This window comes from Cebidichthys violaceus, unplaced genomic scaffold (assembly GCF_023349555.1).
Source record: "Cebidichthys violaceus isolate CVI_PGR_0920_01 unplaced genomic scaffold, fCebVio1.0.p SCAF_31, whole genome shotgun sequence".
In the NCBI taxonomy this organism is placed as follows: Eukaryota; Metazoa; Chordata; class Actinopteri; order Perciformes; family Stichaeidae; genus Cebidichthys; species Cebidichthys violaceus.
In genome coordinates this window covers 2,260,974-2,287,131 of record NW_027176495.1, presented here as the reverse complement: position 1 = coordinate 2,287,131, position 26,158 = coordinate 2,260,974, and the positions used below count along the sequence as shown (strand labels likewise).

The following is a 26,158-nucleotide window of genomic DNA, read 5'->3' as shown; positions in this document are numbered from 1 at the left end:
GTTAGTCATGATGTGAGGAGACATATAACATATCAACGTATCAACGTACCGGAAACAAACGGTCACCATACTGCTCTCAAAAGCAAAGCCTGCAATCATAGAAACATCTGATCTATAAACACTAGAAGTAATATTTAAAGTGGCATGCAACACTTGTTGAAATCATGTTGATTTGTATGAAATATGCATGTGTGTTCATGCCCCCTCACATGTTTATCAGCACATTTTTACAGATGGGTTTGTTGGGAATTCAAACATTACAGTAAACAGTGAACAGTGAACTTTGTTTGCCTTTAAACGGTTCATTTAATGAGATTTGTCAGACCAAAGAAAACCAAATTAGTTTTTTATGATAAACATCTTCGTTATGATAATGACTATGATTGGTACATAATCACATTTTTATGGCATCATGTTGTTTTTAAAACGAGGGCCAGTGGCTTCAAAAAGCCCACTGAGCTAATTGAACTCCTTTGCGTCCATAAATCACGACGTTCATGAATGTGTTTGCATTCATAATGAGGCTCATCTCTGCCGACATGAATGAATAGTTACATTCAACATGCTTGAGCTGATGGATATGGATGCAGCCACGGGCTTAATTAAAAACTGTCTCTGTGGGAGAAGAAGAGGATGCCCTGTGAAAATACTGTGGGTGGAAAAGAAATTAGTTTTGTCGAGTTCCACTGCACACGCACATTCACACGTTCATTCATGCACACACACACTTACTGTAAACACAATCATGCGCGGGTCTTCCTCACACGTGGCCTATAGCATGGCCTGACATATTACATAATGCTCCATCGACAACACTCCTTGACTTTCTCAGCACTGACATCTCGCCTCTCAGCTGCTGTCAATCACGCGGCCGTCTGGTGGAAAAAGCAACAGGACGACTTCTGGGGGCTTCGCTGTGAGCAGCTGCACCAAGGTTTGGACCGCTTTCCCCCGGGAAACGCAGCTTTACCGTACCGGCAGTCCTCCTAACAGTGTATTGCAGGTCAACATACAGTGTCTATTATGTATGCTGTTGATTGCTTTTCAGAAACACAAGAACGTAAGATACATCATTTAGAAATGCTTGAACACGTGTGGATGGAGCCTCCATAACTGCCAGCTAGTTCCACACTTGAGTTATGTCGAATCATTTGTGTATCGTGAGTTCAAGTTTCGGGTCAGATGTGTTGATTATTTGATTTACTTATTTGTTAGCCAGCTAATGTAAGTGTTGTCAGTTAACTAGTACGTGGGTGTAAACCTCTAGTACCAATCTTGAGTCTGTTTTGAGTAGCCTGTTAATCTAGTGACGTATGAATCTCCTCCTAATCAAAGAGCTGGTGCAGCTGGTTCCTCCAACAGAAAACATGCTAATGTCCCACGATAACCCATACATCACAGACAGTCTGTATGGCTGTCATCCTGTCGGTACGCACACTGTACTGTAAGTATATGATAATGCTACAGACTGTAAATAGCACTATGAAATGTATTGAGCATATTACAGCATATCCTGCTGAATAACACCATGAAACACCTGGAGGGGCCTCTTAAAAACATGAACAAAGATGTGTATTCTGATTCCAGAATCAAAGTGAGATATTAACAGTGCTATGACATTCCTACCATTTTCATAATCAACACCAAATCAAGCAAAAGAGAGGCATTTATTTAAACCAATGCTTCTATTTCTCTGCGATGCAACTCCTATACCGTATGATGCTGTGATCATTTAGAGGTATAAAGGATAATGGATCTCGTCATAATCAGCTAAAGAGATATTCCTGAACTTTGTAGGTAGTGTTGGGAGCTGCAACATAAAAGGCAGTAAGGTAAGGATGCAGTAGTAAGGTAAGGATGCAGTAAGCTTCACAGCCACAGCTTTCAGTGCTACGGTGTCATACATGCCGGAACTTATTTCCAATTGGAAAAAAGAAATACAGTGTCGACGCATCAAGCGTCATTTTTCAATTTCATGAAAAACAAACAAACAGACGGTTTAATTTCTAGAAATAACAGAAAGCACTTCTGAAGCTTTGATCACACCGAAGACCTGATTCTTCTGTGAGAGAAACCGGGTCTTACTTTGGTACGAGGGAGACAGAAGTCTGGTCCGTGAGCCCGGCACTGCGTGGTTAACGTAACTCTCTCAGCACATTCGGACCGGTAGGAAATGGCTAAAATCACAATGGCAGACAAACGTGGCAATGTCCCAGTTATTAAGAAACAGTTTATCCATGCATACTGAAGAATCCTCTTAAAAAGAGATAAATGAAAATGCTCATGCCCTCTCCATTGATCAGCCTCTTCCTCATACTGCCTTTATTACAACTGTGCTCATATTTAACTCGCATGAGTGGACAGACAGCGCATAGCTCAGGTCTTCACGCGTCGTCATCATCATCATCATCTTCACATGTTTAGTGTGGTTTTCAGAAAGGCACAAGTGGGTTATTCCTTAGGGTGAAGAGCTGAACGTCAGTCATGGAGGAACACAAAAGTCAACATTCGTCTCTGTGGCAGACTGAGGCCAATGCAAGGCATATGAATTCATACTGGAAGAAGTGTAAACTCAAAATAAAAAGCCACATTCCTTTCTGTTAGCACAGGCCTGCTGCTTCGTCAAGAAGAAGAAGAAGAAGAAGAAGAAGAAGAAGAAGAAGAAGAAGAAGAAGAAGAAGAAGAAGAAGAAGAAGAAGAAGAAGAAGAAGAAGAAGAAGAAGAAGAAGAAGTGTTCTTTGTTGGTCTGGAGTGTTTTTAGCCACATCGATCCTCTTTATCTGATGCAGATACCAGGTTAATTCACCAGGAGATGAGCACGGATACATCTATTGCTTTCTAAGTTTGATGGATGTATTGATGTGTGTGTGTTTACAGACTTGTTGTGGGTATTTGAAGGAGATGTCCGATGCGTGGCTACCTCAATGTGGGCTTTCATTTCCTTCCCGCTGATGAGATAAGTCTTTCTTTAATTCATGCCTCTGATACAATCGTTTGTTCCAGTTTCGAGCATGCTTCTGATTTGGCTCAATCACTTTCACAGCTGTCGATCACGTTGGCACAAACGCATTGGAAGGAAGGAAGTCCTCCCCCATCGTGAGCGAGCGCATCCTTAGATTTTGTCTGAGTTTTAATCACGCTTATTAAAGTACGCAGCCACAGTCACTCTCGAGGTTTTCAATCAATGATTGGAGAACAATCCACCTAATGAATGCCCAATGGTACCTTATCACAGATGCCCAACCAATAAGCACAGAAGTGTGTATGAGTTTTAAAGCTCTGTCCACTACCGGATGTATTTCACTCGGTTCCCTGAATCCCAATGCGATGCCGCTCCTCATTTGAAATTTTCGATGATGGCGATCTCCCGCCGATCGGCGTAGTCTGGGCTGAGGCCGTTCAGGTAGAGGCTGCCATTCCTGGCCAGGCCCCCCGTGATCGGACTGAGGGAGAGAGTCAAGTTGGGGTAGGCCTCTCTGTCCTCACACAGGCTGGTGGACAGCGCCCTCTTGCCGGGGGTCAATTCCTGGTTGAGGGACGTGTTGATACCCAGCTCGGATGACAGCTTGCGCTTGATGGATGCGGCGCGTTGGAACTTGTCATAGATGTCAACGCTGAGTCGCCGTCGGGTCTCTTTGAATTCTGCCGACACGTTTGCTGTCCACTCTGCTGCGTGAGCTCGAAACTCCCCGACCTGCAGAGAGAGACCGAATATTAATGTCTGCAGGTGATCAAGCGCAACCTGTCGCTCTCTATTCTGTAATATCTACTATAACATCCATACATGCTGTACTTTTAGCAGGCATGCTAAAGAAACATACTGGTGGGAGTTAGTGCAAGTAGATTGTCAAGGAATGATTATGAGGGATTATTAGAGAAATACCCGTGGAGGTACAAATGGAGAACGTAGCTCTGTCTTTGGGGTTGTACTGTAAGTTTAAAAGAGGTGATGGAACCTGAAATTAAAGCTGATATAAATGATCGTAATATGTTTCTGAAGAGATGAATGCAAACTGAAAAAAGCTCCTGGAATTGATGATATTTCAAATGAAGTGTTGACGTCGCCGAGGCTGTTGGAAGTGTTGTGTGGGTTGGTTCAGTATTGTGTTGACGGAGGCATTATTCCTCCACAGTGGTAGAAGTCTGTTATTAAAGCTATTCTTAAATGTTCATAAAACGACCCCGAGCAGCTACGTCTGAACAGCTGTGTGTATGAAGTGTGTTCTTCACTTGTAAACCACCATGACACTGCAGGGTGTCTTGGGGACGTGCAAAAATGGATTTAGAAAAGCCAGAGCATGCATTGATCATACATGGTGTAAACAAAGGTTCTGAACTTATTGTCTCATAAAGAATAACTGTAGTGCAGAACTTTATGTGAAGCATAACTTAAACAAAAGACAAAGATCCCCATCATGTGCACAGTTACGCTCAGGAACATGAACCATTAGCCCCAGAGACCGGCAGGTCTAAGTCCAGGATGAGCTGCACTTTCTGTTTCACCGTCTCTCTACGAGGACATAAGGGATGCATTCTTGAGTAGAATGAATTCCATTGATGTTGACTTCTTTTGGCTGGATGAATGTGAAAGATTTGAGTTGTGCTTCAGGAAAGGAAGCAGCAGAGAAGGCAGCATGTTCTGTTTACGATGGAGCGCTGAAGCGACCTGTGATTTTGTAGCTGAATGAAACTTAATGAAATGTGTGTCCACTGCAGCTGTATGCTGGTGTCTCATAAACCCATGAGGGTTGTGCACGTTATGTGACTATGACTAATAAAGATATCCATCTATCTGTCTGTCTGTCTGTAATAAAATATACAATTAAAATATATAAAATATATATTTTTTTAGATTGTTAACCATTAAGAAACATGTGTGTCATTGGATTCTTATGAAATGTGACAGCAATGCTAGAATTCTCTGTCTGTTTGTGCCTTTTTAAATGGTTCATTAATGACCCATCATGCACAAAAGCCACTTGTCTATTTGTGTCATATAGAATAATAATAGAATAATAGTAATAGACATTTTGGTAAATATGCTCATTCACTTTCTTGCAGAGCGTTGGATGAACAGATTGATTCCACGCTCATATCTGTGTTTTTAGGTGCAGACATGTTGGCTCCTCACTCACCCATCTCCTCACAGATGGAATATTCTCAAACTGACTGCAGGCGCCTCCGGCAGGAGAAACTACATCTCCATAGTGTGTGACCTAGTGGACCGGGTTTCTGGAGACCGGGTTCTGTACCTGGTTGGCACATTGTGTTTGTTTATGGAGAGGAACAGCGAGCACATCATTGATCTCACTTTCATAATGCATTAAGCCTCTTTTTCCAGGCTGTTTAATTACCCATGAGGCTCTGAGGTGTTCTTGTTTAAAGAGACTTGTGAGCGCTTCAGTTCAAACATATGGGATGAGTCTGTGTGTGTGTGTGTGTGTGTGTGTGTGTGCGCATATTAGGCACACACACACGCGCACACACACACACACACACGCACACACAGTCAAGTACGTGCTTTCCTTTCCTTTCCTTCTCGCTTTCTCTGCCCGATTGTTCTCACCCCCTCCCCCTCCCCCTCCCCTCCCCCCTCCCCCATCCCCTTCCCCCCACCACCAGAACCTTCTCTCTCATGAAGAGTTCACAGCCTCCGCAGCCGAACTCCTCATTAAGCTCGTGCCAGGACTCCCACTGCAGACGGCCATACAGCCCCAGTTTTCTTATGTTGTGTAGGATAAAGAAATAAGAGGTGCATGTGGCTGGTTTATGCAGGAGGCTGCGTTGGTGCATGGATGTGTGCTTCTCTCCATCCTTTTTACATGTGAATAATGAACCTGCCAGAACAGCAAGGTCTCTTATTACTCAACAGCAGCCGCTGGAAACGCACCAAATATTGAATCCAACGAGAAGGCATTTTGTCCACAGGAGGCAGCCAGGGTGGAAATGTGAACTGTAAAAGGCTTTGGGGTATTAGGCTGCATTAACAGAAATCAGAAACATGCCAGTCCTCCTCCTGATCATTTGAATATGGGCACATCTGGGCGGTGGGGACCCCAGGGGACCCCAGATGAGGCGTGCTGCTGAAACCAGATTTGTCAAGCTTTGGGAAAGTTCTGTGTCCAAAGGTAGTTTTGAGCTCGTTAAGTTTAAGCAGAGAGTCTCTGGTGGGCTCCACCTGGTTACATTTAAAGTCAACGCGCCAACAAGCAGCCAGGTGAGACATGGACCGCATCACCACCGGTACAGACGCAGCAGTGTGCTCCATGCCTCTGAACATTCACGACGTTTAACAATCAACAGGTCAATCAACAACAATAAGCAATGCCTGAAGAAGACATATCTCAATATATCTTAACGAACTCCATCTAAACGAAACAAACAAAGGATGCCACGCTACTGCACTGCAAAGACACACATTTAAAGGTGTTCATGACTTTGCACTACTGAAGACAAATATCAAGTGAAGAGGTTCCTGCGTTACCACCATTCTTAATCCTGTCCCTGTATCTTGTAAAGGGCCAGCGTCTGGTTTCAACACATCCATTTCTTGTTTTAGTTTTTACTGTACTAACTTGGAGGATGTTCCTTAAAGTTGTACGGGGTTATTAAAATTATTTCCCCAGTGGTACATCAAATAAATCCAGCATGTTTCAATAGATTTTGTTGATTTAATTTCTTGCTTCATATTGATTTCATTCCTTAACATTTGAGCGTCACAAAAATCTTTTCAATGTTTGCAGTTGGGGCAGTGCCAACTGCAAACATCCAAAAGAAGCACGACTCTTGTCAGGTCGGTTGAAACGGTGATTTTGGACTAAAATATTTTTGGTCTTTGGGAAAACAAATAGTTTATCAGGACAGCTGGATCTTGAGTAATTACAGAAATGTAGCAGACAACCCTCGTCTACCACGACCCTCTGAAGTGAAATTCAACGTTCCCTCCTTCACAGCAGAGATCTCCCACTTGCATCCCCTCTGGTGTTACATCACTCTCAGCACATCGGCACACACCTCCTCTTTCGTTTTCTTGGAGATGACCCGGAACCAGTCTCCGATCATACTGAGCACAGCGGCAAAGTACGCCAGGCCCACCAGGATCCAAAACAGAACCACAGGCTTGTAGTAGTTCAGAAACTCTGGATTCTCTGACCCACCTGCAGAACCAAAGACACAACAAGTGGGTTATACAAGTCTGTTACACAACGCTTGGTTACATGCGGTACTGAAACGAATCATTCAGTGAGAACAGAAGAACCAGCAGATGTGGCTGAAGTGTAAGCAGGCCTGATGCAGTCAGGAGAGTGAAATGAGTCTTTAACTTTCACCCTCGGGTCATTCACTGAGCCTTGGTTGGAGAGCAGCCATGCTCCTCTGCTGTAGTGTTGCCTTTAATTGCTCCTGGGCTTTGACTCAACCCTGAGTAGCACCATTACATGAGAACATGTAGAATATAAAGAGGGAGGAGACTGAGACTAATGAGTAAGAATAAAATGGCATAAATTAAGTAAAGTTATCTTTTTCCAATAAATCCATTTGTGTGATCTTAGTGCTCTAATAATGTTTAATAGATATTCTTCATTGAGTAACATTGAACAAAACAGTAAAATCTTAACGTTGATCTAACAATATAAACTTCTGTGAATACTGTAGATAAATACATGTTACAAATACAGTGGTACAGTAGTAATACATATATTTGTAACATGACACTCGAGGTCCTGCTGGATGCTTGTTATATCAGCTGTAAACATGATAACCAGCCGTTACACCACCTGTTTCCCTCACAGGCTTACTTTACTCCACCTGTGCCAACTCCAGTAGCCACAGTAGTCTGCTCTATAGTCATTAGGGCCGCTCAGGGGAGTTTAATCGAGCAGCTAATTGTTTTGGAGCTTTCCCATCCCGGCCCTTTTGTTTGTCAAGCCGGTCAAATGAAACATACACCACCTGACAAACTACTGTTTAAACTGTTCGGCACCTGGGTGACATGTTTCAGTTTTCTGGCACGGGATGGCTCTGATAAAAAACGAATAATTTATAGTATTCATTCAAGTGTTATTTGCCTAAGATCATTATTATTAATGTTGTTGTAACGTGTTGATTTAAAGCACTATTATGAGAGGTTAGGTTGATACATTTCTGGGTCAACAGATGGGAGAACTAAACATGTTGCCGGGATTTAGGTGCATTAAAAGAAGTGTCACAGAACACGTGTCTAGAAATGCATTGATCCTCAACCTATAACAGCCTATAAGTCCAAAAGAAAATCCACCTTTTTCACCAGCTACGAAGTCCCCAAAGCCGATGGTGGTGAGGGTGATGACGACAAAGTAGATGGACTCCAGCGTGCTCCAGCCCTCTATGTGCTTGAAGATGACGACGGGCAGAGCCACGAAGATGAGGCAGCCGAACAGGATGAAGATCAGCGTGGAGATGACGCGGATCTTTGTCTGGCTGACTTTCCACTTCTGGTAAGAGATAAAAGATTGGTTGATACAGAGAATGGATGATTTCCACATACAGAGACATGGCCTGAATAGTGCAGGTTGATGGTTGTCTGTCCATGCGGTGTAATTCATGGTGCTTGTTATAGTTTTAGTGTACATGTAGAAGACATGCGGCCCATGTCCCACTCCCTGAGATCCCACAGGCTTTTGCTTTTACTGTTTTCGCTCACTTCACGCTGTGATGAGTAACTTCCTTCGACCTCCTTCTCTGGGACACGTTCGCTGTTTTCTAACATCTTGAACGTCTGCCAAGCTCATGCGACATAGCTTTACGCTGTCAGATGGAACGCCCACCCGAGTTGCGGAGAGGTGACAGTTGACTTGACATGCCTCACATGTGCTGTAATATTGATAGCTCTCATCAAATATTTCACACGCCGTCATAGTAGCAGCTACTGTAGTGGATTCGTTGCAGTTACAGCCTGTGCTATCGCTACCAGAACTTCAATTCAACAGCCCCTCTCTTGCATCAGTTAGAACATGAGGTTCTACTCGGCACGCTGCTGTTGTCTCCGCTTCCTTTCTCACCGGAGGTGACTGCTTTCAGCTGGTTCCCGGTGCACCGTGCCCTTTTCCCTTGCAGTTATGTAAGCCCAGAGCACAGTGCCTCTGAGGGGAGGCATGGAGAGCAGGCAGACCTCAGATTGCTCAGTCTGCGATGTCTAATGTCCTCGCTGCTCAAAGCACAGCACAGTACAGTGGTCTACAGCTTGAAGAGACCTACAGTGAGCCGTACAGGAGCAAATTAGCTGAAGACAAAGTATTCGTAAGAATCACCTTTATTGGTCACGTATGTGTGCAGATACAAGGAATGTGACTCCATTTGTTTTGCCATCTCTCTCTCATTGTACTCACACAGAAATATAAATAACATCGAGGGACAAGGACCACAAAGATGAACACATAAAGACCTTTTGTAAACACAAGTAGTTCATCTGGTTTGTGAAGCTGAGGAGATTTCTCAGCCAGCATCTTTACTGCAGGAGCTGCTCTCAGTCTCTCTATTCCCAACCTGTTCTCTTCTCCCTCAGGGCGCTCGACGCAGAAGCAGCGATGAATCAATAGTCACAATCAACCTGCTGCTGTCAAGTATCTGGTGTCTGGAAAAAAAACGCTTGCTTTGTGCTTTTATACAAAAAAAAAAAGGGAAATAAGAGATTGCTTTAGTGGACAATAATTAGCATCTGATCCAGCTTTCGTCACAGCAGTGCTAGTGTTCCCGCCCTGCCTCCATGAATATGTGTACGACTGCACTAAAGAACATCCTGTGAAAGTGGTTCAGGGATTCTCTGTTCTTTCACTCTATTCTCCATCTTCTCCTGCCCAGATGGCTCTTTGCATAACACTGTTTCCTAATTATGTTTATGTAATAACTAGAACCGCAACAAAATATGCCACCCAGGTATTTATCAACATAATTAGGAAGCACTATTAATTACCATATCTGGCATGTCACACAATGTTGATACTGATCAGTGAAACGATCACCGATAAAGTACCTAAAATACCTGCAGAACAATATCAGCTCACAGCAACAAAAGTTAGTGACTTGTTCACTTTATTACAATTCTGTCCCAAACCACCGTACATTCCACAATGTAACACAAGTGGCTTTGTTGGCTGAACATCAGTCTCTCGATCCCGGATCTGATGACAGCATGGACTGAGGACTCCGTCATCAGGGACGTACAGACGGCTGATTGAGACGACAAGGACCCCCGCTGGCAGCCTGAACCGTTTCAAATCACAGAGGGTCCACTTCGGAAAAAGAGCTTCACTCTCCGGGTCCACCGTCCCATTAGGTAATGCTATTAGCCGGTTGCTATGACTCCCCAGTCAACATACCGCATACGGGTGAGCGGGTGCATCGACATTAACAGCTACTCACCTCCCAATTAACTCTTCACACCCATGTAAAGAAAAAGATGTGTGACTGCAGGCGTCTTTCCTCATCAAACAGCACGTCTGGTATATTTCCTCTCTGAGGAGGAAACCCTCTAACTGCACATTGTAACGCTGTGCATTAATATACCTTTTGACAAGAACACACGTTTTCCTTCATTGAACTTGGGATCTTATATTTCATCTTATCTAACGCCTGCAACTGGTTGAATAATTCAATTTTAAATGATACGTGTTTCTATAGTTGCAGTTAAAGTATTTTTCTTTGTCTCCTTTACTTTAGTGAACCACGTTGTTTTACATTCATCAGTAAGACTATTATTATATTTCCAGTGATCGTTTCGTCCTCGAGTTAAAGGATGTAGTTCATAAAAGGAACATGTGCTTCTGGTACAGGAACAAGTACAAAATAAAGGACAGATATTTGCGTTTTGACTATGAACAGGTAAAATAAACGGCTCAGTTTTCCAGGAGAAACTTAACGACCGGCCATCAGCCAGACAGTCCAGCAGAGTCCATTACTCCCTCTGCGTCACACTTGACTAATGGTGCGGTCTAACTGCTGGCAGAACTGCTACCAGCGTTCTCGCGCGCATGCATGCGCTGTGTGCTTGAATATGGACAGAATCAATAAATAACTAAATAAACCGACCGTCGTTATTTAAAAAGCGGTCGATCTGTTTTCCATTATTCTGCCGTGAGCAAGAAATAAGATAGAAACTGTTGAAACATTGCTCTAACATATTCACCGCTCTGGGTTTTCAGCACTGAAACAAACTGCCTGCATTTCATACTGGATTCAAAGAAAGTCTGTTGACATGGCAACCCAAAAAACTGCATTCACTTTGTCCACAGTGTTGAGCACTGACTGCTGGTGTCTGAGGGGGAAACAATGTAACGCTGCGCTGCTGACTGTGAGCCTTCGGCCGTAGTGTTGATGTTGCACCTTTAACACTTAGACATTGCACCTCTCTCTCTATAGGAACTGCTCAGGCAATATCATTTTAGAGCTTTGATAATTAAGTCGTCAAACGTTGTCGGCTCACTCAGGACGTGTAAACAGACAGAGCGCACGTGATTCAGAGACGAAGGCGAGGAGCTCACCACGATCATCTTCTCTACTTTGGCGATGCCCTTGCCAAAAATGGTCCCCAGCTGGTCCCCGACACCAGCCAGCAGGAATCCGAAGAGGGGAATCCCAAGCAGGGCGTAGATTATACAGAAGATCCTCCCGCCTTCTGTGTGAGGAGAGATGTTCCCAAATCCTGACAGAGAGGAAGGTAGAGAGAGACAGGAAGTTCATGAGCTCATCAGGCAGCTTTTCATTCAAAACGTCACCTTAAACGAGCTCTAACAAGGTAATGTGTGTCGGTGCCCTTTGAACAGGACGTTGTATATTCCTGTCATATGTTTGTATGACACTTCTGAGGGTGTCATATTTTCTAATTGTTAAGTGTTGATACTATTACATGGAAGTAAATACATTTTAATGTGGAATTTACACACTGTTCTATAGAAAACATGTTCTGTGTGTTTTATTTCATTGCACCTCTCTGCTTAGAAGACACACATTCTCTTCATGGGAGTGATGTGATATTTTACATTTGTTGCATATTCTGTATCTTTATAAGTGTACATAATATTTCATCAAAACGGTCAGAAGAAGAAGCATGAGTTTAAACTGAACTGTCTGGACAGGAAGCCCGGCTGCGCTGTAGCATCACTGCAGACCGATGCAGCACAACAGCTCTGAGACATGTTGGTAGCAAGAGATGGAACTGACTCACGTTCATAATTCATAATTCACAAGCTCAGTCCTCGAGCAAGGCTGACGAAAAAGAAATGAACAGTAAAAATAAAGAGAAACAGTACGCTGTACGCAGGCCCTCGTATGTACACACACACACACACACACACACACACACACACACACACACACACACACACACACACACACACTAATGTGAGTCCATCCCTGCTTCACTGCCTCTCATCTTCTCTCCACACTCATCAGCATGTGCAGCTAGAAAAGCAGACGGCACTTTGAGAAGTTGATATTTTAGGAAACGACAGCCTTTCAGCCCTGTGCCTTATTCTACGCTGACCTCACACGTCCAACCATGTGACAAGTTTCATTCTTTGAAGTTTCATAATGGTTCTGCATAATGAACTACGTCCACTTTTCCTTAATTAATACAGTCATCTGTCTCAGGATACGAGCTGCAGGGCACCCTCTAATGACTTGCTACTCTTATGGAGGAGTGGGGCGATGCTGAATGTGAGAGAACAATTGTCAATCAAGTCTCACCAATTTCATGATTAGTTCAGTGGGAGACAGGATGCCCTGTTAGTCTTTAGAGCCTCTGGGTGTCCCAGACACAGCGGCAGACTTATCCTCACCTTGTATTGGAATGAGGTGAAGTGTTAGTTATGCTCTGCAAGCTCAAAGACTTCAGTGTCAAGCACTAGAATAAAACAATGATGGCTTTTAGAGAAACTACGCTGTGTAATGCTGTTTGAATGGCTCCTTTCCTTTAGGGTGCTTGCCTCACGATTCAGCCATTGTCGTGCCCGTGCCAGTGTTTTAACGTTTTGGCAAAAATGTTGCTTCTTAGCAGAACACCCACCATGTGGTTTGTGGTCTAGAGGGGGATGATTCTCACTATGGGTGAAAGAGGTCCAGGGTTCAAATCCCGGACGAGCCCAGGATCTGTGTTTGGCTGTCGAGCCCAGAAGTAATGTCTGTCTAATTCTGACTGTTTAATTAAATACCAATAAGTCGTTTAATTAATTTCACACTTGACTTCAACACTGCCTGCATGAATAATTCATTAAACTTAAGATTTCCACTTTATAATGAGCTAAAGGCTGGAAATGGACCAACCTGTTTGTCATTATGGGCCCTAGATCACTGCCTTCGTGACACTATGACTCGGTTATGTAACGATCACATGCAGCAGCGTGTCACGCTCGGCCTCCTTCAGGAGCCAGTGCAATGAGAGCTTACTGACTTCATGAAGTGATGGTGGGAGAGAACATTTTACTGACTGACTTCATTAGCTTCTGACAAACACACAGCGCTGCTTTTGTGGATCACTTCATTGAGACATTGAAACCCTGTGAAGGGTTCTAGTTGGTATTAAAAGTGAAACACTGTCTCATTGTTATCACTATAACTACACTCACATTTCACATTTCAGAACAAATAAGAAGTCAAAAGGAAGTACTGCTTATTGATAGTTGGTTTCCTTTAAGCTAAATAATTATTAGGTATCTGCAGCTGCTTCCGGCAAACGGCTGAACTGAGTTTAGGATCCTATCTGACGAACCACAATCTGGATTCATGAGGAATAGAAACATATCTAATAACCTTTCACTGACACAACATATTCTAGATTACTCAGAGCTACGCAATGATCCTCTTTTTGGATTCATTCAAAGCTTTTGACGCAGTTGAACGATTTATTTTCAATTCACTAGAAACAGCATTATTTTAGCAAAGCAATTTGAACTTGGTATTCCAATAGCAATAGCTCTATTAAAGTAAACCTGGCACAAGTCCAGGATTTGATATTAAACTGGGGATCAGACAGGGGTTGCCTGATTTCTCCCTACCTCTTCCTCCTCCTCCTCATCATCACACAGCCTTTAACCAATCACAACGACACAAGGAGCTGTCATTCACCAGCTATGAGATGACACCACTCTCTCTTTCTAAAAGATTCTGCTCAGATAGACATCATGTAGTCTGTAAGGCTTCTGGACTATATATATATATATCTACATATATATATATATATGTAGATATATATATATATATATATATATATATATATCTATATATAGATATATATGTAGATATATGCTTGTGTGGTCCATGAGTTTTACATTCATCAATGTAAAGTGAAACCTACTTTTTTATGTCTTTAAAAAAGAAATGGAGCTAAATATTACTAATAACTTTGGCAAAAAATAAAACAAAAAAGCTATTAAAACTGCTCCCAATGTAATGACTATTTATTTATGTGTTTATGTTGAACATTACATTACAGTCATTTAGCAGACGCTTTTATCCAAAGCGACTTACAATAAGTGCATCAACATTGGTAATCAAGAGAACTACTAGTCACCAGAAGTCATAAGTACATTTCCTTTAAACAAGCATCTAAGAGCATGAAGCAGAGCATAACTCAGAGCCAAAGAACAGAAACAAGAGAAACAGTTAGTACAAAAACCCTGGCATGTTTTATGTTTTATGTTTATTCTTTATTAATGTTGCTACTCTCTGGTGTGTGCCGCTCTCTCCTCCCTTGTGTTTCTTGGTTCTATTCTCTCTCTCTCTCTTTCTCTCTCTCTCTCTCTCTCTCTCTCTCTCTCTCTCTCTCTCTCTCTCTTTCTCTCTCTCTCTCTCTCTTCATCTGAGTGTGTTTGTCTGCCTCTCGTTACACTCCTGCTGTCAATCAACCTGCACACCTGCAATCCATCCAGTCATCACCACCTCAGCGGTCAGTCCTCCTGCTCCACTGCAGCCCTGGCTCAGCTTCTCCTGCTCCAACTCACCATGATGCCCAAGATGAACACCGCCAGCACCATCATATACATCTGTTTAATTTGAAATATTACTGTTTAAGGTGCATAGATGAAATAAGTGTGTGTGTGTGTGTGTGTGTGTGTGTGTGTGTGTGTGTGTGTGTGTGTGGTATAACATCAAAGGCTGATCACTCACAAAGGCATTACACAGTGGCTTTAGGAATAGCTTCTCTGTGCAGCAGCAGCCACATTTTGTACCAATCAGGCAAAATGATGATGATTGCCACCAGACAGCACAGCAATTATGTGCTGTTTACACCACCGCACACCAAAGGTGATGCATGCAAAACACCATCGGGGAGGGAGGCTTCTGCAACAAAATCAAAGCTTTGTAAACTAAAGCACTCTGCCAAGTACCTTCACCTGACCGCGAGCTTTTCTACATATTTGAGTTTTTAAAAAGCAAACAAATCTATGCCCTCAAAAATAAACTGAGTAATCCTTTTTCCCTGCTTTAGCAGTCAAACTACCGTGCCTCCTTTCATGAGAGAACACCACTACATCTTCAAGTCAAACGTCACAAAGAGCAAGCTCGATGAAGTCGCTGCAGCACCGGAGTGAAAAACTACAAAGTCAACATGTTCGGTCTAAGGTGAGCGAAGGGGAACCCACAGTGCTGCGCTCACTCTTCACACCGTTACCTTTGATGTGATGCTAAAGCACACATACTCTACAAGCAGAGGGCAGAAAGTTATTGTTACGTTTGAAAAGTAATTTGAGTGAGGAGTGAGCTTCCACCAGATCCTGGAGAAGTGACATAAAGCTGGTGGAACAGACACGCTTCTATGCTGAGGTCTGCTTGAACAAGCTGGATAAGACTAGTGTGTGTGTGTGTGTGTGTGTGTGTGTGTGTGTCTGTTGCTGTGGCCAATACAATTTTGCAACTTTGTCGAGCAAAATGTAGAAAAGGGGCTGCCGTGTACAATTCCATGCCAAAATATGCATCTGGATTGCACAGTGTCTACACATTAAGCCATTATGTAATCTGAAAAACAAGCAAAATCTATTTATTCAAACTGAAGGCATTAGGTATTAGAGAATGAGCTCTGACAGGAAGCTGGAGAAGTGACATGGAGCCAAACAGCCTACAGTGCACTGATCTGTCTGGGTCCTCTTAGAGGAACCAGGAGACTAGCTGTGTGTGTGTGTGTGTGTGTGTGTGTGTGTGTGTGTGTGTGTGTGTGTGTGAGTGTGTGTGTGTCTGTTTTGCTTAACTGATTCGTTCGCTCTTTGCAGCTGGAGGTGACAGAGAAAGTGTTGCAGGCTGTGATACAGTGATACAGTTGACATCTCTCAGATTAAATAGTTAGTATATTTGTAGTCTTTGTAAATAAGCACATGACCACAGGCAGCGTATTCTTCTGTCAGATCACTTTGAACTCTTTAGGCTCCTCTTCCTGTTCAGTTATCCCTGCTATCACAAACCGACACATACTCCCTCTGATGTGTTGTGTCGATACGGCCTCCATTTGTAGACTTCACTTGTTGTGAACTAAAAAAGGCAGAACTGACCTTGGCAGAACATCCCAAAATGATTCATTGAGAAGACCTCAAACGTAGACACGGGTCACACAACTCGTATGGTCTAAGGCTGGCAAGAGCCTCGCCAAGCGTTCAAACTAAGAAATAATTAAACCGCCCGTCTAAGCCCCATTCAGCAGTGTCTTTCATCTGCTATGTTCTTCTGGGTCGGTTGAACCCTGGTCAGTTTGAGCTTTCAGGGTAGGGGTTCACCAGAGCGAAGTGAACTCATAGAAGAACATCAGGATGACCACGACCTCTCGGTGCCATATTGACCACGTTATGTGCCGTTAAGGTAGATGGTTTATTACTCTGTCAATAAGAAGACACAACATGTACACTATTGGTCAGATCACATTGTGTTGTTTTGCATGTTTGCTTTGATGCTGATGCACAGAGCTCAGTTTTTTGAGTTCACTTCGGGTGCATGTCGGTGTGGTCAATCTGTTTTGCAATTTTGGTGACTAGTAGACTGAAAGGAATAAAGCAGAATCTACAAAAAGCAGCTGAGGCAGATTTGGTGTCAGAAAGTGTAATTTTAGTGCAATTTCACGCTAAAATGAACATCAAAATTGCACCGTGCCTCTGACAGCTTCGTGATAAATAGACGGCGCTTATGGAGCCAAGAACGATTCCGCATATAGAAAAGTAAATATTTGTACATCTGTTTAGTATTTTCAAAGCATTGCATGCGAGTAGAGTGAAGCATTGTCGGAGGTTTCTACAAAGAGAAAATAAGGAGGACTGCGTTGTGTCTCTTACCGATAGTGGTGATAACAGTCCCGGCAAAGAAAAAGGAGGAGCTGATGTCCCAGAGGCTCGTCTGATTGGATGCTTTCCCTGAAGGGTTCACGCCTGCTCGGACTGCTGAGACCACTTGCTGGAGTGGAAAGAAAAAGAAAAAGAAAAAGTTAGCACACAACACGGAGTCTCCCAGAGGGAGTGTGGAACGAGGTGAACTGAGGAACAGAAGAAGATGAGCGGCGTGCCTCAAACATCAAACCAGAAGGCAATTAAGAGACGAGAGAAACGATAAGAGGCTTCTGTCACCTTCATAAACGCAGGCGGACATGTTAAACAGCTGCTCTCTTCACTGAAGTCACAGTCACAGCTACAATAAGCTGTTGTTGTTGATAAAAGAATATTTAGTAATAATTTACTAACACATGATTTACACATTCTCAAAATATTTCTACAATTACAATTACTACATATTAATCGTTTTTTCATCCTCTAAAATCCCTTAACTATACATTCATTGCTGAATTTTATTTTACAAGCTCAAAATCTAGACCCTAATTTTAGCCCGTGTATAATTACATATCATAAGTCATACACTGTGCATATATACATATATATATATATTTTGAGTTTGATTATCCCCGTGACTGAGGCTGTGATGTGACACCAGCTGGGTCAGTGTTACGGCTGTTAATCCCGCCCAGGTGATTGGTCGACTGTGTGCAGGTGGGAGAGCTCTGGTGCGACACGAATCCCAGCTGACTGTAAGTCCGTTTTCTCACGGCTGTTCTTGCATGACAGGAGACGAGACGGGAGCAGCCACCAGTCACCGCACAACTATTCACACCCACCACCACACAAACAGAGGAGCAGTGAACCGCAGAGCCACACACTGACTGATGTGCATCTACACCACAGGTCTATCTGCAGTGACCTGAACTCAAGGAGCAATTGTTCCAAACTTCAGCCAGAGTTTGGAGTAAGACTGAAGCCCATTACTGTTCTAAACTGCAGATCTACTGCGCTAGAATGGAAGGAATAACAGCTACTACAGGGCGTACGGCTTCTTAAAATAACATCAGTTCACTGCAGTAAGACACTATGTGTATAAGTGGCTTCTGAAGATATAGAATAATTACTAAGGCAGAAGTAAGAGAAAAGCGTTGAGATCTTGTGGGAATAGCAAACACAGAGCCGCTGATAATAAATCACAGAAGGATACTTTATGGACCGAAGCTTTAACTCCACTGTGTATATGTGGGATTGTTGCCAATCGAGGGCGATAAATCTGATTTAATAATTCCTGTGTGGCACAAGGCCACCTTAATGAATGTAGGACTTGTACTAGGGGGGAGTCGCTCTTTTTGATGATCTCCGTTATTTGTATTCAACGTCAATAAACCTTCAGGAACAGAGCGGTAATGCTACAATAATCATGTGCAGCATATAACACTGCCCACCGTCCTACTGAAGCAGCACAGTCAGCTGTTTCTGCACACACCACACACACACACACACACACACACACACAGTTTAGGGTCACTGCAATGTCAGGGTGTTGCGATTCATCTTCCTCAGTGAAAGTGAGAGCGCTTTCATTAACCTTCGACCGCTGACTGTGATGAGGCAGTAAAGGCAGAGCGCTGAAATGAATGAATAATGGATAGAAAGTGAGGGAACAACGAGCACTGATGTGACGACACAAGAGCCAGCATGTCACACGTGTTACAGGCTGCAGCTGACCAACACCACGTAAAGGGTTAAAGGGCTGCTCCACTCAAATTACAAAAGAGCAAATTCATATTGGATGATTTTGAACCTTACTTTCTGCCAATGCAGGAAATATTGTGTGATTCTTATCAATGGCGAGGTGAAAAGTAATCCAAGCACAGATCTGAAGCTCTCCTTCCTCTTCGTATTTACTGAGACCACCATCTTCCTCCACCCTCGACCACGCCAAGCACTGATGTTGTCAGATGTGTTGCAGGTTTGCTAACATCAACATTCTTGTTTGACGATAGGTTTGCATGTAGAGTTTTTGAAATACTCTCCACAGCAATACAATATACATGAAAGCACATGTTGTTTATGGTGCTTAGAAATATCAATATAATCTCTTTTAGGGATGGAAAAAAATCCAAAAATACTTTTATCTTATATCTTTAATGGAAAAACAAAGTCAAAATCAGGAGTCGGTTCAACTGTATCAAGCAATAGGCGCCTGTAACTAAAACCCAAACCAAACTCAAAAAACTAAAAACTAAACAATGGATGCTTCTTTTTAATCGCACTTATGTAGTATTAACTTATGTTAGCAGCGACTAACTGTTGAGAAAAAACATCTACGCAGAATAAAAAAAGGCAAATTGTAATCAACTCATGCATTCACAAATCTATTCTCAGACAGAACAAACAGCATAGTGTGTAAAGGTGAGTTCATCACCAGTTCAGTGTTTGCTCCTCTTGTATCTCTATATCATTTCAAAGAGATGGTTTGAAGATACAGTCCCATACGTCCGCCGTGCTTCTAAAAACACAATTTAACAAATCAAACAATCGGATGGCTTGGCTCAGTCAGCCCCTTTGTTTCCCAGCCAACGCCGCCGCATTAATTCACTGTCTTGGCAAACCAACAGCGGCCACGGGGAACGATAAGACGGGATAACGTGACGCCACACCGGCCGTCTCCCGGCTGAGGCAAACAGCCAGGAGAGATTGAATCGTCTGAGCTTTTTGACATCGCTCACTTTTTTAATTAGTCCCTCTGAGAGCACATCGCTCCTCAATCCTCTTCTGACTGGCTTTTGATCAGTGGGAGCCTACAAAGGTGTGTGTGTGTGTGTGTGTGTGTGTGTGTGTGTGTACATAATTCAGTAAGAATGAGTGGGGGACACCTGCTTTTATCAATGAATAATCAAAAGAGAGAGTTGTTTGCAAGGCTGCTGAACTCATTAGGGAGCTGTCTGATGGGCTCATCTGTTTAGCCGGACGGTACAAAGGTAGAGAGACTGCTGTTGTACTGTGGTAACAGTGTAAAATCATTAGCCTTATGGCATTAGGAACATATTAAAGTGATAGTAAATGCGTCCAATAATTGATTCAGTTCATTTTGTCGTTTGTTTCTGAGGTCCATTCGAAGTCATTTGTTCTTGGGATCACTTGCATTGGTCTCAAACTGTGAAGCTGTTGATTTGCTGAATTGCTCGTCTGTTGTCTTGTTGTCATGGTCCACACTTGTTCCGTCTTATCTTTGACTTTTCATGCATCTTCATTACTTCTACTGCCTCCAACCTAAACGATCAGCAGCCAAACAACAAGCAGCGATCACTGTGACTATAAGGCCAACTAAAGGAAGGAAACAACACAAGATGAGTAGAACGATGAGGAGCATTAATACTGTCTACTTCACCTTTGTGCATCGCTGTACGTGTGTTTAAGCTAACATAAGATCAGTACAACAGTTAAACAGATAGATGATAATCTCAGGACAGAAAGCATCATCATCATCTTCATCTCTGAATATTAATAAAGTAGAATTAACGCCATCTGCCACCAGCTCTTCTTAATCAAAAACAGTGTAAATTACATACAAGTAGGTGGTCGTCATCATTCAATAATACATCCTGTCAGCTCTAGTCAGTTTGAATAGAACCTCCACTAATAATGACACTGAACAACTCGGTGGACAACAACCGCTGAAAGCGGTTTAAAGTGAACCCAGAAGATGGATATAGTGATAAATAATTCAGAGATAACACACTGTTTTCCGGATAACGGTGAATATCCATGAACTGCATTTGTCCTGCTCTCAAAAAAACCCACACTCACACAGTATCTATACCTGGAAATCAGCAGAAAGCATATGTCATTCAGTGTTACAGTCAGAGTCTCTCCTTCTCCACATCAGCAGCTACACAGCTCTGCCATGAGAACACCTTGAACATCAATGTGATTAAAGAGGCTTTACTGTGGTTTGAGTTGGCAAAATCCCACAAACAGACTCGCTTATTAATTAAAATCCCATCCAGTGTTAACAGCAACATCATCATGGTGTGCATTGAGTCCTGAAGGGAAATGTTTTCAGTGCTCATTCTGTTCATTTCATGGGTTTATTCAACTGCTCACATTCAAACAATAACTAAATGTAGTCTTAAACTGAAGGTTTTCTCATTATTGTGAAAGTATTTTAGAGATCTTTCTCTCCTTCTTAGAACAACAGGAGACAGCACTCTCTCTACGTGAGACACTGTGACAGTTCATATGTTCATACGATGAGCAAGTTGTAAGAAAAGAGATTTGGATTCTGACATCAGAGCTGTTGATTTACCCGTAAATGAATGTGGGAGCAGAAGAAGAGATAAAGGGACAATTATTAAAACACTTTCTGGTTAATGAGTCAGATATCTTCTGTAATTATGTGACATACAGGGTGGTAATAGCAGAAAACCAGATCTTGAACCAGATCCTTTAATATTGTTTGTCTGTATTGAGTCCAATCCGACACGTATTCATCTTCTAGTACAGCTACAGCGTTCACAGTTTGGCTGCAGTAAGGCCTGCGTTAAAGCACCGCTTTAAGAAACTACAGGATTCCTTTGACAGTTTCCTTTAATATCCCATATAGTGCACTTCAGTACTTTTTAAAATTGGTGGAGGGAAATGTAAGTATAGACAGTCAAACTTTGGAATAAACTAATCCCCCTAATTAATCTCTAAAATACATTGTTTGTATCTGAGCTTTAGAATAACCATAGATAACGCTATGGTGAAGGTTCAGGCACAAACACAACACGTGAAGTTTAGGGAAGCTTCACAGTTTGGCTTAAAATTAAAGCTACTTAAGGTTAGCACACAGAAGCAGTCAGGCTAAAGGGCTTTCTGCCAGAAACGGTTTATTTGAAGCCAAACATGATCTTTTCCTACCAAGTAGGTTTGTTGCCTCAGGAGATTAAAGGCAGAAAGAAAAACGTCTTCGTCGTTCTTAAGGTTAGGGGACCTTCATCATCACGGCGGTGGAACATACTAAACACGTGCACCGCTTAGGAGAGGATCACGGTCTTACTGAACAGTTACATCAACAGTGACATCGTGTTCAAAGAGTCCGCTCCTCTCTTAAACATCCTCGGGCGAAAGCTCCGGCAGCTTTTACTCAAAACCATTTCTCCAGTTCCACAATCTTCAAACAAACAACATAAAGCTGCCAAATACCAGTAATAACCCAACATATGAGGCTCCTTTTAGTAGATGTTGTCGGTCATCACCAGGTCCTGCAGAAGAGAAGAGATTTTACATAATAATAGATGTTGATGCTTCCACCTACCTTCACCAAATCCTCCAGCTCAGAGGAGTTCACGCAGCTGTGGTTGGCCAAGAATTCCAGTTTCTGTGTTAGGATTGCCAGCTTCTGGGAGCTCTCGTGAGGCTGCTCCAGCGCTTTGAATACCGTCGCCCCGATGATGAGGTAAAGCACCACCAGGAAGAAGATGGCTGACACAGTTTTCCACCTCATGACCATAGTCCGGGTGTCACACTCGTCCTCTGGAGTGTTCAGCACCACTGGGTTGACGGAGAATGACAGGCGAGGTTTGGAGTTGTGGGCGGCAGACTTCGGGTCAAGAAGGTCAGGTGCGGCCACTGCGAGGATGGAAGTGATGAATGTGGATCAATTTCTTTCCATTACAAGAGTCTCCCCTTGGACATACTCGTCCTCGTCTAATTTGTCCCATCACTCTGCTTTTATTTCTATCCATCTATCTACATACCGTCTGTGAGATAAAGACATAAAGAACGTCTGGTTCATACGATGTCAGTGTGTGACCGCTACAACCAATAGTTGTCATCCTATATTATTGTTAGTGGTTAGTTTCTCTATTAATCGATGAAAGATTTGCCGGATTAAAATGTGAAATCGACAAAGTGTGAAAAATAACCATAGAAACGTCCAGAGCTCAAGGTGAAGCGTTGAAATATGTCACGTTGTCTAACCGAAGAGAAAGCAGCGAAGAAGCTGGAACCAGATACACTTTGACATTCCGGCTTAAAAAGGTCTGAAACACTAAATTGATTGTCAACATTGTTGTTATTTAAATAAGCTTCCAGTCATCTGACTAATCCGCTTATTGCTCCAGCTCTGAACAATCAAAGCGAACACATTACGAGGCAATAAAACTCTGGAGAAAAAAACTCTGTCATCGATGGTTATTACAATACATTCACTGCTGTCAACAAGTCATGGATATTAAACTCATACAAAGTGTTCCAGGACTGATCCAACGCAGGTAAAATATCATTTTTTTAGTGACCGTTATCATTTCCACCAGTCTAGAAGCTTTCCAGGTAGAAGAACTGAGCTGCAGCAAGAGGATCACTTTTCATTCAGTGCACGTTCTGCGTACCACTTGTAGTTCTCCAGCAGCAACATTTACAATGATATCTGCACTTGAATGCATGAATTTTCATATCTTAGCCTTCTGTTCTGAGCCAGATCCAATGAGGGGAATCCTGGATTCAACTCGTTAAGGCTTCTTAATAATTGAGTATGTTTGTACATTCAGTGTGATACAGATAACTATCTGTGATCGATAAGCACAACTTGTAAGAGGACGCGCAAGCTTGCGACAGTGGAGCAGGTTACACACACACACACACACACGCACACGCACACGCACACACACACACACACACACACACACACACACACACACACACACACACACACATGTCTCCCTACAGGAAGGAACATGATGTGTTTTCCTTGCTTTTGGGTCCCGCAATAAAAATGAATACAACGACTGAATGGAAGCTCATTAAAAATTAAACACTCTTTGTCACAATCCCGTTTCCCCCAACAGCTTGCTGAAGTAGATGCAATTACATAACCAGCCCATGAGGTCCTATTAGCCAGTGTTCCACAGTAAACAACTTATGGAGAGGATCATTCACTAAACTAAGCTGAACCCATGTAACATAAACTCATACATTAAGATCGGTTTCCCTTTTTGCTATATTTGTTTTACATATTGCATTTTGCACATGCCACAATAATGTACATTTATGGCAAAAGATAGAGTTAAAGTATGATAAAGAGATAAGATCAAATATAAATGGTGATGTGAGGCAGAAACAAATTATTTAGCAACACTAGAAACTCACAATTAAACAATTCACACAACAACATGAATGCTCCTTGTAGCCTTTATCTCACTCTCGCTCGCTGTAGAACGTTAGTAATCTGGAACACTTACTTCTCTACCATCTCGTCTCTCTTTGTTTCCTCATCGACGGATCTGCTTTTTTCTCCACGAAAGCGCAAACGACGGTGTCCTGTTATTGTCGCTGTTCGCCTCCGGTGCTCCCACCGAGGGATGTGGCCGCTCTCCACATGGCTTCTTCTGCGAGCTGCTCTTCCATCCACTTTACAATCTCCGCAGAAAACACACGCAGGACACCGCGTTCCCACCAGAAGAAGCGCTAGGACGGAGCGTAAAAGAAACTAGGGGAACGAATCGCCTCCATGAAATCCGTGCGTGTGTTTTGGAGACATCGCTGCGCTGCGGAGGACGCGGAGCTTCTGGGTCGTACTGGTTCGAGGAGGCGTTCACCAGCGTGACACGCTGGATGCGCTGCGCTGCACTGGACGGAGTGGAAGCAGAGAGAGGAGCTCTTCAGAGGCTGCAGCATGTCACTCAACAAGGGCCGAACAACATCTCGCAGTTGAGATTGAGCAAAGCAGGAGCAGGAGCATGTCTCGCATCTGTAGCTACAGCGTGGTTATGCATTATGAAGGACAACTCCTGTTCTGTCCAGCATCATCCAAGGAGCCGCCTGCCCCTCTGAGCAGCCGTGGAGGGTTACAGATTTTAAATAGTTTTAACGTCCTATCAGCGATCGTCACACGTGGGACACCACGACTCTACTGCATGTTTGTAAAAAGGTAGCAACTCAAGATGTTCCGTTCATTCTTCAAAACCTTGTTATTGTGTCAGTAAATTGGCCAATGTCCCCTGATGCCTGGCTCAAGAGCACGCTGGCAGATGCTGCTAAGAAGAGAGAATGTTCTCTTCTTTCATTACGCTAACAATACATTTGAATGTCATCGATTTGACTCAACAGAACCCTGATTTTAGTCTGGAGGATACAAACAACCTTGTTTCCTGTGGGGATGTTCATCCTGTTTCAGAGAGGAGAGAGAGCTTTCTCTGGTTTTGTCATTTAAACTGTTCACATCCAGGCAGCAGCCTATCAGTGATAGGCAGACTGCAGCTTGCACATGAAGTCAGTGTCATCTGAATTAGTGAAGAAGTCTATACGGTTTATGTCCCTGATGTAAGTTATTATTCATCATGGCATGCAGTTGTCAACAATACATTCATTTACAAAACCAGGGCTGACAGGAGGTTTCAGTAATTTGATTATCAGATGAGGTTCCGCCCTTTTCTTGTCCTTGTGAAGGTGTGTGTGTGTTTAAAAGAAAGGGTGTGTGTGTGTGTGTGTGTGTGTGTGTGTGTGTGTGTGTGTGTGTGTGTGTGTGTGCGCAGATGTGTCCACACTATTGATTTACATAAGCTCCTGCTGCTAATTGTATTGAGAGACTTGCACAGCTGTGCTGTTTGGTGCTTTGACACACACATACACACACACACACACACACACACACACACACACACACACACACACACACACTGAAAGATGTGTCAATGAAGCAATAAAAACAATCTTTACTGTAAGTGCACAATGAGAGGTAATGGTGAGAACAACCCATAATCCCCACTTTTGCTGACATTTCAGTCTTCGGTAGCTGCAGTCTGCTGAGGAAAGAATGCCTCTTCTGCAAAAGAAAGAAGTCATACATCGTAGTCTGCAGTATGACAGTAATACATCCATAAAACAATTCC

The 26,158-nt window shown here is 42.9% G+C and overlaps 1 protein-coding gene across 1 annotated transcript; it reads right to left on the bottom strand.

Annotated features, from left to right (window-relative positions):
- On the bottom strand, positions 1-25,052 carry LOC137882386 (potassium channel subfamily K member 2-like). Its single transcript, XM_068724670.1, has 7 exons — positions 24,509-25,052; positions 22,585-22,898; positions 17,286-17,403; positions 11,517-11,677; positions 8,276-8,471; positions 7,015-7,157; positions 1-3,694 (listed from the first exon to the last, which is right to left on the bottom strand). Coding segments are annotated over exons 1-7 (1,290 nt in total). The 5' UTR covers positions 24,510-25,052; the 3' UTR covers positions 1-3,337.
- Between the last annotated feature and the right edge of the window lie 1,106 nt (positions 25,053-26,158).

Excerpts from the sequence above, each read along its gene's own strand:
- LOC137882386 (XM_068724670.1), bottom strand. Across the intron at positions 11,678-17,285 it reads GACTGTTATCACCACTATCG|GATTTGGGAACATCTCTCCT; the intron begins GTAAGAGACACA and ends CCTCTCTGTCAG. Across the intron at positions 7,158-8,275 it reads CTTCGTAGCTGGTGAAAAAG|GTGGGTCAGAGAATCCAGAG; the intron begins GTGGATTTTCTT and ends TTGGTTCTGCAG.